The sequence below is a fragment of the Lutra lutra genome, chromosome 14, assembly GCF_902655055.1.
Source record: "Lutra lutra chromosome 14, mLutLut1.2, whole genome shotgun sequence".
Lineage (NCBI taxonomy): Eukaryota > Metazoa > Chordata > Mammalia > Carnivora > Mustelidae > Lutra > Lutra lutra.
Window position 1 is genome coordinate 1,249,588 of NC_062291.1, and position 18,862 is coordinate 1,268,449.

Sequence of the window (18,862 nt, forward strand, 5' to 3'; positions counted from 1 at the left end):
GGTGTGGTCAGTATTAACTGGTCAGTCCCCCACCCCTGGCCCCAGGAAACACTCAGCACACCTCAAGTGGCATTGGTGATTTCTAGCACACTTAGATTCTGCCCTACGGTTAAAAAGTATAGGTCAGTCATGGGCTGTGTAGCCATGTTATTAGTGATAACTCAGCACTTCATCCCCCACAAGGGCTTTTTTCACAGACCATTCATTCCAGGTGGGTTTAGTGAGCTGCTCCTTTTACCTGCCTCTCAGTAGAGATAGTATTGACTTCTCCAACAAATTCATTCCAAATTACTGTCATACAACCTGCAAATTCATGGAAACTCAACAGCTATGATGTGTTCAGAATTTTTGTTATTCAGTTTTGTTTTATTTTGTCTATCTTTTCCTCCTTTTCCTTTAATCTTTGGTGTCCATCAAGTTCCTTTTGGGGGCTACAGTCCTTTTCCTTCCCTTTTATTTCTTTGGAATAGTTATCCATTCAGGTAGTGGAGACAGTCACCACCTCAGTACTGACAGAGTCACACCTCAGTGACAGACCTCTCACTGGGCTGTCGGCCCTTCAGACTGGCCCCCAGGTACTTTATGCCGTCTCCACGTGTGAGAGCCCTCGCAGCGGACAGGTGGCTGTGACTGTCTGTGGCATGGCCACCTCCAGGCCTAGGCTTTACAATGGATGGTTCCCTCTAGGGGTTTTGTGAAAGAGCCTTATCATCTCCTCCAGAGTAGGAACTGTATGTGTATTCTGTTTAAAACAGTGTGTGCTTCTTATCAGCTGACCACTGGAAAAATGAAAGGCTACAGTAAATTACATTTCCATTGACTTTAGCCCTTGATTTTGCTTGTTTAAATCTATAAGTCTGTTTCTTTAATGTTCTCAAATTAAATATCTTGTTCTTTTTCTTTTTCAGTCAAAGATGACTCAAATCATACAATAGGAGTGGAATTCGGTTCAAAGATAATAAATGTTGGTGGTAAATATGTAAAGTTACAGATATGGGATACTGCAGGCCAAGAACGATTCAGGTAGCTTTCTCTCTAATGTAATAAAAATATTTGAAAATTGGATTTGAAATGACCAATTATAGTCTCTTCATGTATACATATATATAGTCTCCTCCTTCCCTGCACAGATTTCAGAAACTTCACCTCCGGAAGCTTTAAGACAAGCCAAAAGTCAAGTTTTCTCCATGCAGCATTGATTTACTAAAGAATGCATTAGAGTCTCTCGAGTGAATGCACTCTCCTGTAGAGGCTGATTTATTCTTTGGGACGAGTGAGTGCATTAGAGGGTGTGGTATTGTGTACTCTACAGTATACTTTAGATTGAAATGAAGGCAAAGTAATAGACAGCAGTTTTTCTCTTCACTTTTACAGGAGAATTTTTAAAAACTTCTTTTGGCATTTTTGTTTTGTTTTATATTAAGTAGAGCATGTTCTGTTGGTTGATATACATCCCACCAAATATTCTGTCCTGCACATTTTTGTTACACTACAAGTCATAACTGGTGTTTGGAAAGATGACCCCAGATCACTGCAGATGAGATTACATGTTTAATATTCTGTAACTACTAAAGCAGGGAAGTGGATTAGTATTTTAGTTGTGGTTTTTGAACAGATACTCAAAGTCAAAACAGAACAGATATGCAGTTTTAAAACTTAGGTAAAAATCATTCTCATTGGTAGCATTAAAGTCAGGTGTATATTGTATTTGAAATGGTCAATAATTGCTTCAAAAAATTTTAATCACAGTTATTCTTCTGGAACCACTGATTAAACACTGTGGATTCAAGCCAGACTTAATGTGTTTTCCCCCCAAACCCTTACTAAAATGACTATAAAACAATTGAAATGGCATTTACTCACAAAGACCTAGAAAGCGAGAGTATATAATGATGAAGAAGTGATTTCCCCCCGCAAAAAAACAAATGTCAGTGATCCAGAATGGATGCTGAGTGCCTGAAAGCGGAGGGAGCTGCATCTTCAGGGCCTGTCCTGGGGGAAGGGCGGCAAGCGGGGGCCGCGTCCTCCTGCTGAGTCCCAGAAAAGGTCAGGATGTGGAAGCCTCAGGTTCTGCAGAGGGAGGGTTAAAGTGTTTATATCTGCCTGTGTACGCACCCACAGGAGGAGAAGTTCAGTGTGAGTTGAAATAGGGTCAGGACTCAGAATTTCTAAGGCCAGCAGAGGGCAGGGATGAGAGAAGGACGAGAAAAGGGAAATTTGTGCAAGTTTGCGACCCCAAGCCTCTCCCCACTTCTTCCTGATTGCCGGCATCTGGGTGTGTATGTGTTCTCAGGCAAGGGAAACGGTTTTTCTCTCCAGAAAATGAATAGCTCCAGAGGAAAGGCCAAATATATGAACGTGTTGGGTCCCCCCAATAAAACAGCCCACTCACTGTAATTTTCCACCAAAGAAATGAGATCCCCGATGTACCAGGCCCACCTCACACCAAATACCTGAGTGGAGTGGGGGACAGTCCCAGCTAGTATGTATCATGTGAAATTGTGGAGGACTCGGACGAACTGAAGATGCAAACAGATCCCAAGAAAAAAAGAAACAGTCCCACCGAAGGACTAGCAAGAGGACTAGCATTACACCGTTCCTCAGCAACTTGCCAAAGCTCGAAGACACGGAAGCCTTGCCCTCCGAACTCCGCGTGGAAAACTCCTCTCCAGCTGAAACACCAAGCTTGGCCAAACTGTCCATCAAGTGTGAGAATTAAGGCAGAAGAATTAAGGCAAAAATAGATACTCAAGAATAGGGGAAACAAAGGCCAGCTTTTCACGTATTCTTAGAAAGTTACAGGAGGAGATACTTCGTCAACACAAGGAAGTAAACGCTGAAAGAGGAGGGCGAAGTCCAGCCAACCGGGGACCTGGCTGGGGAGGCGAGCCGGGACGGGGCAGCGCGGCCGTCAGGCAAAGGTGCTGCCGGCAGGAGGAGGAGGAGATGCAGGGAAGGGGCTGGGAGTATACGAGTGAGCTAGATTCTTGTCAAAGCAGGAAGGCAGTAAGTCCTGAAACTCATAAGTCAAATGGTTTCGCAAGCGTTTTATAGAAAGATGGAAGCAAATACCAGGAAGACAAAACTAAGATCCATGAAAGTAGGCACATTCGTATTTTGTTGTTGTTGCTTCTCCAAAGCCCAGGGTAGAATGTAGCACATGGACGTTCACCATGTATTCCATTAATGACTGCATTTAGGAAATCAGATCTGAAGATGGCCTTGGGGAGCGGGGCTCCAGGGAAGAGTGCGACAGGAGACTGCAGACTGCAGTGTTGGGCCCGTTAGCAGTCTTTGCTTTTCAAACTAGGTGGCTGTATTACTTCTGGTTTAAACTACTTTGAGAAAATTAAATACCTCAGAAAAGTACTTTTCTTAAGCATTTAGCTTGTATACCTGAATAATTTGTCAAATGGCATGTGTCAAGGTGAGATAAATGACGGTGAAGTCAACGACTCAGCATGGGTGTAACTTAGTTTCTCTTGAGGAGAACTCTTACATACCTCTTTCTCTAGAAACCTGCTAGTTTCTAGAAACTAAAATAGAAAAAAAGTTGCCTCTTCACATATGTGGAAAAGAAGCCTCCCTCCAACTTGAAGAGGGAACCGCAGGAAGAACTCGCAATCCAGTCCTCCTCACGTGGCGCCTGTCTGCCATTTCTTAAAGCATGTGCCCATCTGCAGAGCGGTCTAGAGGTGGAAAGGGGAAGCTTCAGGCTCCCTATCTGCCTTTGGAGTTTAGGAGCTAAAAATACATTTAAAAATAGCTGCTCTTTTCAAAGTGTCGAAGTGGTAATGAGTCCTTCTGTTTATTTTTGATAAGGTCCCCAGTTCTCTTCTCACCCTGAAGGGAAGCAATGTTCTGTGGTGCCCATTTTCTGACACCAAATGAGGGGGGCGGGGTTTCCCATACCAGTTCTTCAGTTCTCCAGCATCAAGTCTGTGGCCAACAATTCAACTAGTTCTGATTCTCTGGAGTTAGCAGCAGGCCTCAGAGACTAAGGGCGCCGTCCCGCAGACCCGCTCCCACTTCATACACCAGTCATAGGCCCCAGGACCCAGCTCCCAGGCCCAGCAGTTTGTTAGAATGACTCACAGAACTTGGGAAAGCGCCGTATTTACTGCTGCCAGATCATCATAAAGGGCAGAACCCAGGAGCAGCCAAATGGAAGAGCTGCACTGGGCGCTGCTGTGGGAGCTGAGTGCTGAGCTCCCAGGCCCTCTGTGGGCGCACTCCCCTCCCTCCAAGGGTTCACGAATCAGAAGCTCTCTGACCTCCATCATTTAGGGTTTCTTTTGGAGGCTTCCGGAGGTAAACAGGACTGATTAAATCGTTGCCCCTTGGAGACTGAACTCAGTCTCCAGCCCCTGAGCACCGGGAGCATTGTAGATCTTGATGAGGAATTGGCTTGCTCAGGAGAATGGACCGAGGGACACAAGTGGCAGTGGGGACATGCATGGTATTGGAGCCACCAGGCACAGGGGACTGCAGGAGTCCAGCCGGAGACTCAGTGATTTGGATTATGATGGGCACCGGTGAAGATGGCAGGACCTGCGCAATATAGGCTGTGTTCTGTTTGTGAGACAGATCCGACTCGTGGGTCCAGCATGGAGATGGGCAAAAAGAGGAGGCGAGGATAAACGCGGAGCATTCTGGTGGTATAAACAGAGGGTTGGTGGTGCCCTCCTCCGCCCCAAACCAGGATGGACCTGCAGCCTGGGAACCAAAGTGTTCTGTCTTACAAATGTGACATGGGGCATGTTCAGGAGGCAGTCATATGGAGACGGTGGGACAATGGCCAGATCTTACAGAAGTAGTCTGGGCTGAAGAGCACATCGGAGTCAAGGTGTGAGGACGAAAGAGAATGTAGGACTGAGCCCCAGCACTGAGGAGCTCCGGTACAAACAAGGCAGGCCTGGAAGAGTGACCCAGAGCTCGAGGAAGAGAGCTGGCCGGTGAGAGAGGAGGCCGTTGTGGCTGCAGAGGTGGAACGAGGGAGGCATTCAGGGTAGGGTGAGGACCAAGAAATGCTGCTGGGCTCAGAGCTGTGGAATAAGGGAGGCAGACACCGGAGAGGAGGGGAAGAGAGGGAAACAGCAGGCAAAGATGACTCTTTGGAGGACTTTGGATCCAGAGAAGAGCTCTGGAAGGACAGGGCTGCATATCTTCTTGTATTTTAAGATGGGAGGTACCAGAGCACATTTTATGTTGCTAATGGGGAAAATATCTAATGAAGAGGGAGGGACTGATAATGCAGAGGAGAAAGTGTTAGTGAAACTAACCCGCAGGACTGGAGAACAGCTAAGATGCTCGGAGGCGCTCGGTGCGGATAGGTAAGCTAGGTAAAGCCCTTTTTCCTTGGTAGTAAGCTGGGAGGGGCTGGAGGGAAGTACTGGGGGGCGGGGGTGGCTGTGGGTTCCTGGTTGGAAGATGAGCGTATTCCCGTCCGAGGACTTCCCCTGGGAAAGAGTAGGGGGCAGCTGTGCAGGAGCCTGGGGGAGACTGGAACCCCAGAGGAAGCAGAGTAGGATGGCTGAGCGCTTAGTGGCCACCTAGCTCTCCAGAGTGCTTCTCCTCTCCCGCTAAGTTCAAAGATAACCTCAAGTTCTGTGCGAGAGCTTCATCTCCCTGTTCGAAAATGTCCTATTTGTCTCAGTCTAACGTCCCCACCTCCCCAGCGTTTCTGTGACATAATTTCAGACAGAAGAGCCCCCTTACACTCAGATGTCTGAACCGTTTCTGTTTGAAGCAACATCTATCCCTATGTCGAGGTCTACCCAGAAACATGGGTGGTGGTGCTCAGTAGGAAGGGTCTCGATTGGCGGGAAGTCAAAGCAGTGTGATCCTTTCAGGTCTGTGACAAGAAGTTACTACAGAGGCGCCGCAGGAGCTCTCCTCGTCTATGACATTACCAGGTAATGTGCACTCCCCTGCAGGAGATGCAGCTGGGGGCTCTGCTCCCCGAGTCCCGTCTTCCCGAGGTGCACCTGCGTGTCGTGTGTGTGCTGTGTGGCTGGGAATCTGGAATCCCCTCAGCCCTTTCGTTTGGGGTCTTAGAGGCGATGGAGACAAGCCCTCCCCCTGCTTACACGGTCAAGAAATCTGCGGGTGAGGTTCGAGATACATAAAGCATTCCTGGGGTGTGTGTCTTTTAGCACGGTGCTTTGACATACTCCTCCAGGCTCACAGGGGGGAAGCTTATACGTGGTCATTTAGTAGAAGTAATGGACACTGATGAGCGTTAGAGGGCACAGGCTCTGCCCTGCGATTGCCTGGGTTCAAGTCTCAGTTCCAGGTCAGTAGCTGTGTGATGTCCTCGGGCAAGGTGCTCTCGCTGTCTGGACTTCAATTTCCCTGTTATATGCAGTCAGGCTGATTGTGTTACACTCACGAGATTTTCTGGTTGTTAAATTGGTTAATGTGAAGCTCTCGGCACATGCTAAGAATCTGAGTGCACTGTCCTGTGTGCAGCTGTCACTCACATATCACGAATTAAATTAAAAATTCAGTTCCTTCTCACTTCCCCATCTCAGGTGCTCAGTGCCCACATGTGGCTGGTGGTTGCTGTAATGGACAGTACAGGTCATAGAACATTCTCCTTGCAGAAGTCCCAGCAGACAGCGCCAATCTCAGTGTTTGCTGACACCACCTGAAAAACAGAATCTCTGCCCTATCGTCTGGTGGCTGTCTGGGTGGGAACTTGCACAGCTAAGAGGGTCACCCTTGTGCTGTGACACACCCCCCGTCTGCATGTTCAGGATGAGGCACGCTGGCCAGGAGATGGGCAGCTGCTGGCCCAGTCCCCCTGCACTTACTCAGGTGGTGAAAGGCTCAGCCTGCTCGTGAGTGAGGTCATGAGGCTGTCAAGGGGTGCCGGCAGGGCGGACGTATCCCCAGGTGTGTCTGAGCTGAAAACAGATCTCCTGGAGTTCGACAGACCTGGGCAAGTCCTGCCTCTGCCGCTGGCTGCCGTTGTGCCTTTGGGCAACTTAACTCTCTGGGTTCAGGTTTCTCATGGAAAAGCGAGTTACAGTGTATGTCACAGAGCCCTTAGAAAGAATGTGATAAATCCTACAAAACAAAGTACCACCGCACTGCACAGAACTGGTGACCGGCTGGTGACCAGCAGTGGTTGGCTCTCACGTCTTGCTTACCCATGTTGCACATAGCAGCGCTTAGAGTTAAGAGCTCAGTAAATATTTGTACAATGAGTAAATGAATGTCTGTTTCCTTTTGCACCTTGACTGGGCAAAAACAAACAGCAAAACCTCTGACTCACGGTTTCATTTTTCTGGAAACAGAACAGTCCAGCCCCACTAGGTATGGTGTGTGGTTGGGCCTTCAGGCTTCCTGCGTTGAATTTAAGCTTGTCGGCATTACCCTGACATGTGCAAAAGTGGCGTGTGAGTAGTGTGAATGACTGGAAAGAGTTGCTGGTCTTATAAAATACATGTACCGTTTTCACAATCTTATATTACGCAGCCGAGAAACCTACAATGCGCTTACTAATTGGTTAACAGATGCCAGAATGCTAGCGAGTCAGAACATTGTGATCATCCTCTGTGGGAACAAGAAGGACCTGGACGCCGACCGTGAAGTTACTTTCTTAGAAGCTTCCAGATTCGCTCAAGAAAATGGCAAGTGACCCTTTACCTATACAACTGCGTTTCAAATGGGCAGATTTGGGGGTAATAACATTGCTTTGAATTTACATTATTAGAATTTTAAGATTAAATGGTACTCAAGAAAAGTGAAATTTCCTGGTGTTTTTTAGTGAAGTTAGGTGTCTTTAGCCTATTTTCACTGTATGGCATTCTGCCTACAGAAGTCATGATGTTGATAAAGACCAGTGTACTAATACTCTATAATGACTTTTTGGTCTGAGCACCGGCCTTGGTCTGAAGTGAAGTTTGTAATGATTTTTAAAGGGGCCCTAATCGCATGATGTCCTGTCCTGTTTTCTAATGTAATTTGCAGCTAAGTTGGTGGAACATTAGCTCTAAATAGAAGGGGAAAGCAGTGGCAGAAATACTGGGCTTATGGGTTTTATTTTACTTCAATTAAATTTAAGTCATTTGGTTATATGCCTTCAAAAATTCTCTGAATTTCCATGTAGAAAATGAGAGAATGACACATAAAATTAATGGTTGCTTATAGGTAACAGAATGATCAGAGTTCAGACATTTTAAAGAACTTTAATTTTTAGAACCAGTCAAGAATTAAAATATCCTAGTATTGATTTTCAGTTGGCCTCTAGGACTACCAAATTCCATTCTTACAAACCGACCAGTTTTACGCTAAGAAAATAAGCATGTGAGAAGAATGTAAGCTATCGTGAGTTTGTAAAGAAGCCATTTAGATGTACAGAAGCCAGGAGAGCCCGCCTTTCCACTGGGTTGGTAACCGCTCTGGTGGGTAAGAAAAGTATGAATCCAGAGAGGACCTCTTCACCGTCAGGATGACAAGCTGCAGCATAGCCACCCCTCCGTGTCAGTTGTATCTGTGGTGACGTGAAGAGTTTTTGGAGACTCTGGTCTCCTGTCGACAACTGGACGTCTCCAGGCAGCCTGCTTCCTCAGCGGGCCCCGGGCCAGCCCGGCATCTTTCACCGACGAGTGCCAGTGCGAGACACCTGTCACTGCTGAGAGGGGCTTAGAATTCTGCTAACATTTAAAAAAACGTATTGACATTTACTGATGCTGTATTTACAGAAATATGTGGTTTTGAAGTAATAGAGTCCATTTGCCTGCTGTGGGAAGAGAACGCCCAGCAGGCCATCAGGACTTGAGCTGTGGTCACCTTCTAAACGTAGCTTCACATTTTGTTTGCTGTCACTTCTAGAGCTGATGTTCTTGGAAACTAGTGCACTAACGGGGGAGAATGTGGAAGAGGCCTTTGTACAATGTGCGAGAAAAATACTTAACAAAATTGAATCAGGTAAAAGGCTTTCCATTGATAAACTTTTCTTCAGCATATTTTCCTCTCTAGCTCAACAGTACCACTTTTTAATTTTCCAGGAGTGATTTGGTCAAAGAGCACCCTCTCTACACCTGTCAACCTAAAATTGCCACTTACGGTCTTGAAGGTCTCGTCCGCTTGGCTGAGGCAAAGGCCCACCCCTTTTTCCCAGTGGCTTCCTTGCACCATTGGTGAAAGAGAACGGGCAGGGTTTCCGCATGTGTTTGCTTTCAGAACCACGGCCTTTTGTGGGTCCGTTACTTAGAGGAGGAAGGTGGGGTTGTTGTCCACTCTCTGTCAAGAGCTTGCTGGCCCTGCTGGGCCAGTGGTCCCAGGGTGTGATGGGGGACCACCTGGGTGAGATTGAGGGAGTTCCAGGTACACGCATGATGTGGATACTTCCAGCTTGGGCATTGTAAATTTATTTCTGAAGCTAACTGAGTGTGTGCCTAGGTTATAACCTGTCTCATTATTGTTGTATTTGTTGCTTCGGTAAAAATAAATTTAAAATAACCCAAATTTAGATAATTACTATGTAATGTTCATTTATTAAAGTTGAGTTTTATTTAAATATTACTGAAATTATATATAGACATTTACTTTTTAATTGATTCCATCAAATATCTGAATGTCTGTTCTTTGTCAGGTGCTGGGATACAAAAATGATTTAATCATAATCCTTACCCTCAGGAAACTGTCTTTCATAGGAGACATCAAAAAATAATTACAATACAGTGTGGTGGATATAATAACTGAGGGGTGCGTAGGATCCTGGGATCACACAGAGAAGGGGGACCTGCCTAGCTAGGTCAGGGAGGTAGTGTCTGGGAGGGTTCCAGGAGGAGGGACAGCTGAGCTCAGTCTTTCACAATGTGAGGAAGAGTGAGCTGGCTAAGGGGGTGGGGTAGTCCTGCCGAGGGGACAGCATGATTTGAAAGTAACCAGAAAGAAAAGTCACTGGACCAGAGAGACTCCTGTGGGGATGGCAGGTGAGAAGGTTGGAGAGAGGTGGCATCCAGGCTAGTGATTCTCATCAAGGATCTGGAACTTCATCTTGTGGGTTACTGAGTTGTACCCTGGCTGTACACTAGAGTCTCCTGGGATGCTTGAAAATTCAGATCCCAGGCACCATCTCTCAAGATCCTGAATAATTGGGCTGAAGTATGGTCTAGGCATCAGCATTTCTAAAAGCCCTCTTATGTGATTGATTCTAATGATCATCCAGGATTAAGTACCGCTGCTGTAGAGGCCAGGAAGCTATTCAAGGATGTTAAGCAGCGAGCAGTGTGGTCAGGCTGGGACTTGAGGTAGATCACATATGTGAATGGCCATGTTGAGAAAGGATTGAAAGGACAGCACAATTAAGGCATTTTTGAGTAATCCAAGTAAAAGGTGACTGATTAAAGCTTTGAGGAGGATGTGGAAGTAGAGACAAAGAGATATAGATGAATCAGAATTATTTTGGTAGTAGCATCATATGACTCATGCTGAATAGTAGGACAGGGCGGTCGATTTGGGGGTGGGGAGTGGTGAGGAGGTGGGTTAGGAAGGCATGAGGAGCCAGGGGTAATTAGATGTCACACGTGGGTGACTTGGTAAAGAGATGTCATTAAACCAGAGGATAAGCAGGGTCAAGGGCATGTAGATGATTCTGTTCTAGACGTGTTCCCTTTGCAGTACCACTGGCACAAGCCCATGGAATGATCTCATAAGCTCTGGGGAGAAGTCTGGGCAGGCAGTATGCATTTGTCAACCATCAGTACGTAGAGTAGTTGAAACTATGGAAGGAACGGGATCATCTGAGAGCACTTGAGAGTGAGAAGAGCACTGATCAAAAGCAGAACCTTGGAGACCGAGAGATGGAGAAGAGGAGGAACCTACAAAAGAGGAGTAGGAAAGGGTCAGAGAGATGTATGGAAAGAACCAGGGGAAAGTGGCTGTCATTTCAGCCAAAATAATGACAGTCAAAGACTTGTTCACTATCAAATGCTGTAGAGAACAGTCTCCTAAGCCAAGAACTAAGCTAGAAAAATACCCACTGGGGTGGGCAATAGGAAGTCGTTGGGCTTCTTTATCAAGATCAACGTCAGTAGAATTAAGAAAATAGAAGACAGCAATTGAGGAACAAAGAGGAGGTGAGAAGGCAGAGTGAGTGTTGACTCTTCTCTGGAAGGAAAGTAATGGTAGCGTAGGGTACAAAGGGTTAACTTAAAGAGGTTTTGGTAATGGAAGAATATTTGTGTGGATGCTGAGAGAGAGAAACAGGTGGAAAGGAAGGAGAGGAGATGACAGACAGCAGGATGCGGGGTGAGCTGCAGGGAGGGAGCGTCGAGGGCCCAGATGGAAAAGAGGGACCCTTCATCCTTCTGGATTTTCTTGATCTGAAAATAAAAAAGATTTTTTTTTACTAAATTTTGCAGAAAAGCTGTTACTTTTAAAGACTCCATAACATTGTTATTAAAATTGGCTTGGCGTTGAGTATTATTAAGCTTAGCACGAGGTTTGATGTAATTACCTTGCTTCCTTAATACTGCATATACAATCTTCAAGATAAAAAGATCAAAATCATAATTACATCTAGGTGAGAAAATATACAGATGTAAGTTAAAATTTTTCAGCAGTACTTTAAATTTTCTGAATAGGCAGTACATTCACATGATTCAAAAACCACTGTTTCCTCTTTTTTTTTCAAGACTTATTTATTGGTTAGAGAGAGCACGCACACACAGGAGCCACAGGAGGGGCTGGGGGAGGAGAGAAGCGGGCGCCCTGCTGAGGGTGGAGCCCGATGCGGGGCTCAGTCTCGCCACCCTGGAGTTAGGACCTGAGCCGAAATCACTTAACCAAAGGAGCTACCCAGGCACCCCCCTCCTCCTCCTTTTTTTTTTTTTTTTAACACAAAAGTTAGTGTACTATAAATTCTATGCCTTGCTTCTTCTGCTTACTGGACCTACGGATCATTACAAATGAACACATAGAGACTTCCGTACATATACATGCGTATGCTAACGCACATATACACACGAGTGTGTGTAATATCAGTTGTCTGTATTGCCATCATTTAACCAGTTTACTTTGGATGTTGGAGTATTGCCAACATTTTGCTGTCACAAATAGTGCAGTAAATAATCTTTTATATATCATTTCCCCTGTGTGAAGGGTATGTAGAGGATGAGTTCCCAGAAGTGGAATTGCCAGGTCAAAGAACATGCATCTGGAACTTGAGTAGAGACTGTCAGATTCCTCCTAGCATGGTTGTAGCAATTTATGATCCCACTACAATGAATGAAAGTGCTTCTTTCACAGAAGCCATGCCCACAGGGTGGGTGCATTATCATACTTGGGTTCTTACCAGTCTGATAAGGGAAATGGTCTCTTTGTGGTTTAATTTTTAATTAATTTATCTTTGTATACATAATATATTCATATATTTCCTAATTCAAAAAATACAAAAGTGGATACAGTGGAAGTCTTCTTTCATTACAACCCCTCTCCTGTCCCCGAGCTATCTAAAACTCCTTCTTGAAGTCAACTGTTATTCTCACTTCTTTTTTTTTTTTTTAAGATTTTATGTATTTATTTATTTATTTGGAAGAAATAGCAAGAGAGAGCAGAGCAGGAAGGGGGCAGGCAGAGAGGGAAGCAGGCTCCCTGCTCATAGGCTCCCTGATGAGCAGGGAGCCTAACACAGGGCTCCATTCCCCAGCCGCTGGGATCATGACATGAGCCAAAGGCTGACGTTTGACCAACTGAACCACCCAGACACCCCCCATTCTCAGTCCTTCCAAAGATATTTTTGTGCCCATAAAAGAAAACGTGTATATTTTTTCCTCATTATTCAAAACAACTGTTTATACACAGCATTCTGCACTTCGTTTTTTTTGTTTTTTGTTTTTTTTCACTTAACATATTCTTGGGGATCATGGAAACATGAAAGCTTTCTTTAAAGAAGACTTGCTTGGTCCTCAGGTGAGCTGGACCCGGAAAGAATGGGCTCTGGTATTCAGTACGGGGATGCCGCCTTGAGACAGCTGCGGTCACCGCGTCGTGCACAGGCCCCAAGCGCTCAGGAATGTGGTTGTTAGAGCAGCACAGAGTATCCAGGTAGGTGCTCTTGTCACATCGCCTCTGCTGGCCCTCTTACCGTAGACTCTGTCCGCCGCTCTGGAGTCCTGCACACGCTTAACTGTGAAGCTTCTCATTCCTCTTTGCAGCGACGTTATGAACCCGAGAGGTGAGTGGGTAATTCAAAATTAGATATTTCAGCAACAGTGGAATACATATGCTTCTCAAGCTCATGTGGAATGTGCAGCAAGATAGACCACATTCTGAGCTACAAAACCACAGTTTAACTGGGCGCCTGGGTGGCTCAGTGGGTTAAGCCGCTGCCTTCGGCTCAGGTCATGATCTTAGGGTCCTGGGATCGAGCCCCACATCGGGCTCTCTGCTCAGCAAGAAGCCTGCTTCCCTCTCTCTCTCTCTGCCTGCCTCTCCGTCTACTTGTGATCTCTCTCTGTCAAATAAATAAATAAAATCTTTAAAAAAAAAAAAACCACAGTTTAACAAATTTAAAAGAACAGAAATTGTACAATGTCTTCTCTTGGACTACAGTGGCATGAAACTAGAAATCAGTAACAGAAAGATAACTGGAAAACCCAAAATATGTGGAGGTTAAGCAGCACACTTTTAAGTAACTCTTGGGTCGAAGGAGAAGTCTCAAGAGGAAATTAAAAACATTTTGAACTAAATGAAATTCAACTTATGAAAATGTGGGGGGAGGCTGTGTAAGCAGTGCCTAGAGAGAAATATAAAGCACTAAATGCATACTTAGAAAAGAAGAAAGATCTAAAATCAGTCATCTAAGTGTCTGCCATAGGAAACTAGAAAAAGAAGAGCAAATTAAATCCAAAGTAGGCAGAAGAAATAAGAATTACAACCAAAATTAATGATATTAATACCAGAAAGTCAACAGAGAAAAATCAATAAAATCAAAGCTAATTCCTTGAAAAGATCTGTAAAATCAATAAGCCTATAACCAGACTAATTAAGAAAAGGGGGTTCATAAATTACTAATATAAAAAATGGGAGAGGGGACATCACTGCAGGTCCTACAGACATTAAAAGGACAATAAAGGAACACTATGAATAATTCTGTGCCCACAAATTGGATAACGGAGGTGAACCAGACCAATTAATTAAAGACATGATTTGCCAAAATTCAAGAAAAAATAGACCACTTGAATAGGTCTACATCAATTAAAGAAGTTGAGCCTGTGATTAACAATTTTCCAAAACAGAAAGTACCGGACCCAGATGGGTTCACTGGTGAATCCTACCAAACATTTAAGGAAGAAATTATACCATTTCTCTACAGTCTCTTTCACAAGAAAGAAGCAGATGGAAAGCTGCCTACCTCATTCTATGAGGCCAGTATTACCCTAATTTTGAAACCAAAGACATTAGAAGAAAACTACAGACCAGTATCTCTCATGAATATAAATGCAAAAATCCTCAATAAGATATTAATAAATTAAATCCAGCAATGTACAAAAGAAATTATAAACCACTTCCAAGTGGGATTTATTCTGAGTATGCAAGGCTGGTTCACCATTCCAAAATCCATCACATGAATGGGCTAAAGAAGAAAAATCCTATGATCCTGTCAAGAGAAAAATCATTTGACAAAATCCAACACACATTCGTGATGAAAATTCTCAGTAAACTAGAAATAGAGGGGAATTTCCTCAGCTTGGTAAAGAATATCTACAGAAAACTACTACTAACATCATTAAACCTGAAGCTTTCCCATTATTGAAAGGAACAAGGCAAGGATGTCCCCTCTCACCAGTCCTTTTCAACATCATACTGGAAGTTCTAGCTAACGCATAAGATGAGAAAAGGAAATGGAATACAGATAGGGAAGGAAGAAACTGTCTTTGTTCACAGGTGACATGGTTATCTATAATATAGAAAATCTGAAAGAATCCACAGACTCCTGCCTAAGCAATTACCCAGCAAGGTCAGATAGCAGGATACAAGGTTAGTGTAAAAAGCCAGTCACTTTCCTGTGTACCACTGATAAACAAGTACAGTTTGAAATCAGTCTGTTTATATTAGCATTCAAAAAAGCAAATACTTAGATATGATTCCTACAAAATATGTACAAGATCTATATGAGGAAGACCAAACTGATTCTACAGTTTATGGAGTGGCAAGAGACCCAGAAGAGCCAAGACAGGATGGAAGAACAACAAAGTTGGAGGACTGTGGCCACTGGACTTAAAGACACTGTCCAGCTGTGGTCCTTAAGACCGTTTGGTATTGATGAAAGAAAAAACAAGCAGATCAGTGGAACAGAATAGAGAGCCCAGAAATACATCCACATAAGTATAGTCAATTGATCTTTGATGAAGGAACACAGATAAGGCAATGGAGTGAAGATTGTCTTTTCCACAAAAGGCGCTGGAACAACTGGCCATCTGCATTTTAAAAAAAAAAAAAAAAAAAATCTGGGCACCTACCTTACACCCTTCACACAAATTAACTCAACATGGATCATAGACCCAAATGTAAAACATAAAACTCAACTCCTATAAGATAACAGGAAAAAAACCTAGAGGACCTTGAGTATGACAGTGACTTTTTCGAACCAACACCAGAGGCACAATCCATGGGAGACGTAATTGATAAGCTGATGCAAGACTTCTCGAGGAAAGACAATGAGAGATAGAGAAGACAGGCCACAGACTGGGAGAAAATATTTCTAAGAGACATCTAATAAAGGATTATTATCCAAATAGACAAAGAACCCTTCCAACTTAATAAGAAAAATGGGCCAAATACTATAGTGGACGCCTCACTGAAGGAGGCATACACTGTAGATGGCAGCAAGTATACGAAGATACTGCATGGCATCGTCGTCAGGGACATGCAAATGAAAGCAGCAGTGAAATACCGCTATAACACACTTACTAGAATGGCCAAAATATTGGACACGGACACCACCGGATGCTGGCAAGCATGTGGAGTGGTCAGAACGGTCACTCGTTGCTGGTGGGAGGGCAGAATGGTGTGGCCACCTTGGAAGACCATGGGTCAGCTTCTCACAAAGTAAACACACTCTGTAAACATGATCCAGTGGGTTCACTGCCTCGGTATTTACTGAAAGGAGGTGCAAACACCAAAATCTGGGGTGCCTGGCTGGCTCAGCTGGTAGAGCATGTGACTCTTACTCTCAGGGTCATGAGTTCAAGCCCCACGTTGAGGATGGAGCCTGCTTAAAAAGAGAAAAGGAAAGAAAACACAAAAATCTGCATGTGGATGTTTATAGCAGCTTTATTCGTAATTACCGAAACTTAGAAACATCTCAGATGGCCTTCAGCAAATGGATAGACTAACCTGTGTACATCCAAGCAGTGCACTGTTACTTGGTGCTAAGAAGAAATGAGCTCTCAAGCCATGAGACAGTGGAGGAACTGTGAGTGCACATTACTAAGTGAATGACGCCATCTGGAGAAAAGGCTCCGTACTGCATGGTCCCCACACTGACATTCTGGAAAAGACGAAACTGTGACAGTAACAAATAGGTCAGTGGTTGTCAGGCTGGGGATGGAAGGGGTGAGTAGGCAGAGCGTGGACGATATTTCGGGCAGTGAAAATACCCTGTATAATACCGCTATGACAGACACTTGTCATTGTATATTTGTCCAGCATCTGGAGGAAACCACGGTGTAAATAATGGACTTCTGGTGACGATGACGATTGTGTGTTAGTGGAGCTCCATCAGTCCTAACAGACGGACCTCCCTGGTTTGGGATGTCGATAACGGGGGGGCTCTGCACATGTGTGGGCAGGGGCGTATGGGAAAATATAAAAATATAAAATCTTCATAGGAAAAATATAAAATCCTCATAAGAAAAAAGTCCTAACGCAACCACTAAAATAACATGACAAAAAAGTTTTGGCTAATGAGCGAACATAGGAATTTAAATGGAGTAAATACATAATTAAGCTAACTAATCAAAAAGAAGGCAGAAGAAGAAAATGAGGAGTAAAGAACAGATCAAACAGGAAATGGTCGATTAAACTCTACCAATTAGAAAAGATGTTCTGCTTGAAAGAATTTAAGCTTTATAGGAAATTTTTAGGTTCTTGTCAGAACAGAAGGATGAATGATAGGTGGAGGGAGTAATTGGGATAGAGATTTTTCTGCCTTTGTATCCATAAGGAGACTTTTGGGTAAGTTGAAGTTTAAATGTGTCTGTTGATAAAATAGAAGGCTTATTTATAAAACTTGCAAGTGGAGATTTTACCTTTCTAAAGCTTTTTTTTTTTTTTCGCATTTACCGCAGTGGACTTTTTTAACGTACCTACCACATTATCTAACAGGTTTAGGTAGGTTTAAGTGAAGTTGGAAGATACATTCACTGAGTCCCTATGGGACTTCAGGCTTTGTTTGTCTGTACATTTATAGTTATGCATATTTCTAAATTGTTCTTAATATTTTTTAGGTGTTCATACAGTGGTATTTGGGACACAATTGTTGGACCTTGAAGAAAAGTTTTTTACCACCATCTTTTTCTACTTTATACAGAAGTAGATGTTTGTGCGAAGAAAAATGATCCGGGGTGTTACGCAAGCTCATAGATGTGGCACAGCGAATCAGATAGTAATAAATCTCATTAAACGGACGGTCCCGTGAGGTGTATACATGTATGTAAAGATTTTCTCCTCCATATTTCCCTTTCACTTTTGGTTACAATTCTGTGTGCCGTATATATGCTCCAGTGAATCACGTCTCCACAGCATGGTATCTGACGTAGGGCATGGTAGAATGTTGCCCTAAGTGCAGTCTAAGATGTTGTTGTTCTTAATCATATGTTAGTGGTGAGGTGTACTTGGATCATCATGTCGGGTGTCACGTACAGCTGGTTACATTTACGACCTGACACTCACAAACTCTGGCCTCGGTGGCCAGCGCAGCGCTGACATCATTCCGCCTGCCACCGTCCGCCAAGTGTTTACGTCATCTGCCCTTGAAATGCTAGACCAGTAGTTACCCCCACACAGAGATAAAATGAAACATGGAGTGTTTCCATGAACTTTACACTGTCCAGTACTTTGCCGACTTTAAAGTATCTTCATCCAGACCAGTTCGGGAAGCATAGCCTGAGGACCCGCTGTGTTTTAGGCGCTAGACCGGGAGATCCGTTCTGCTTTTGGCTGTTCGTAAGTGTGACGGACGATGTAATCCAGGGCTGCTCCCGTGTTTCCGGTTTGCTGCTCTTGATGGTCCCCCGCTGGAAGACATTGTTTGTTAACTGTGCTTTTCCTGGGATTCAGTGTATGATGTCACTGCCTCTTTTTTAAGTCTTTTATTGTTTCATGTTTGTTTTAAGGAAACCCACTAAATCAAGTCAATATTAAAGGAATACCACTCATTAAGAAATTTCTGTATAGCTTTTGCTGAATACTTAAATGCCTTACTACAGTTATCAAGTTGACATGTTTTTAATTCACCTAAGATGTACTGAAGTATTATATATATTATATTATATTACAAAGACTTGTTCTGATATTTTAAAATGTCAATGCAAAAAGTATATAATAGAACTTTTCTTTAAAGTTGGAATACAGTGTTATTTAAAGCTAAAAGGTTAAAAAGCATTCTTCACCTTCAGTATGTTCTTTCACTGTGACTTTTAGCTGCAGACTGGGAGATTTCATTGCCTTTCAGTTAGAAGCTGCCCACTGCTTTTGTTGTTTGACGGAGTCAACAGAGCACAGCGGCACCACAGACTCTGGAAGGTGATTTGGAGGAAAATAGTACGTATCTGTTTTAGGTACTTCCATTTTGCTTTTTTTTTTCAATGCCATGGATATTTTTTTTTTGAAAAGTCAGAAT

General features: G+C 43.8%; 1 protein-coding gene across 4 annotated transcripts in view; it reads left to right on the forward strand.

Annotated features, from left to right (window-relative positions):
• The window catches only part of RAB4A (RAB4A, member RAS oncogene family), a 47,304-nt gene extending 28,792 nt beyond the window's left edge, over window positions 1-18,512 (forward strand). The window contains exons 3-8 of one of the 4 annotated variants that reach the window (XM_047702455.1): window positions 909-1,023; window positions 5,853-5,915; window positions 7,483-7,637; window positions 8,842-8,937; window positions 12,928-13,062; window positions 17,469-18,512. In XM_047702455.1, coding sequence (XP_047558411.1) covers window positions 909-1,023; window positions 5,853-5,915; window positions 7,483-7,637; window positions 8,842-8,937; window positions 12,928-13,043 — 545 coding nt within the window. In that variant the 3' untranslated portion in view covers window positions 13,044-13,062; window positions 17,469-18,512. Of the gene's footprint in view, window positions 1-908; window positions 1,024-5,852; window positions 5,916-5,982; window positions 7,404-7,482; window positions 7,638-8,841; window positions 8,938-9,017; window positions 11,680-12,927; window positions 13,063-17,468 lie in introns of those variants that run through there. The other 3 variants (XM_047702458.1, XM_047702454.1, XM_047702456.1) reach the window with 3 other exon arrangements.
• The last annotated feature ends 350 nt before the right edge of the window (window positions 18,513-18,862 follow it).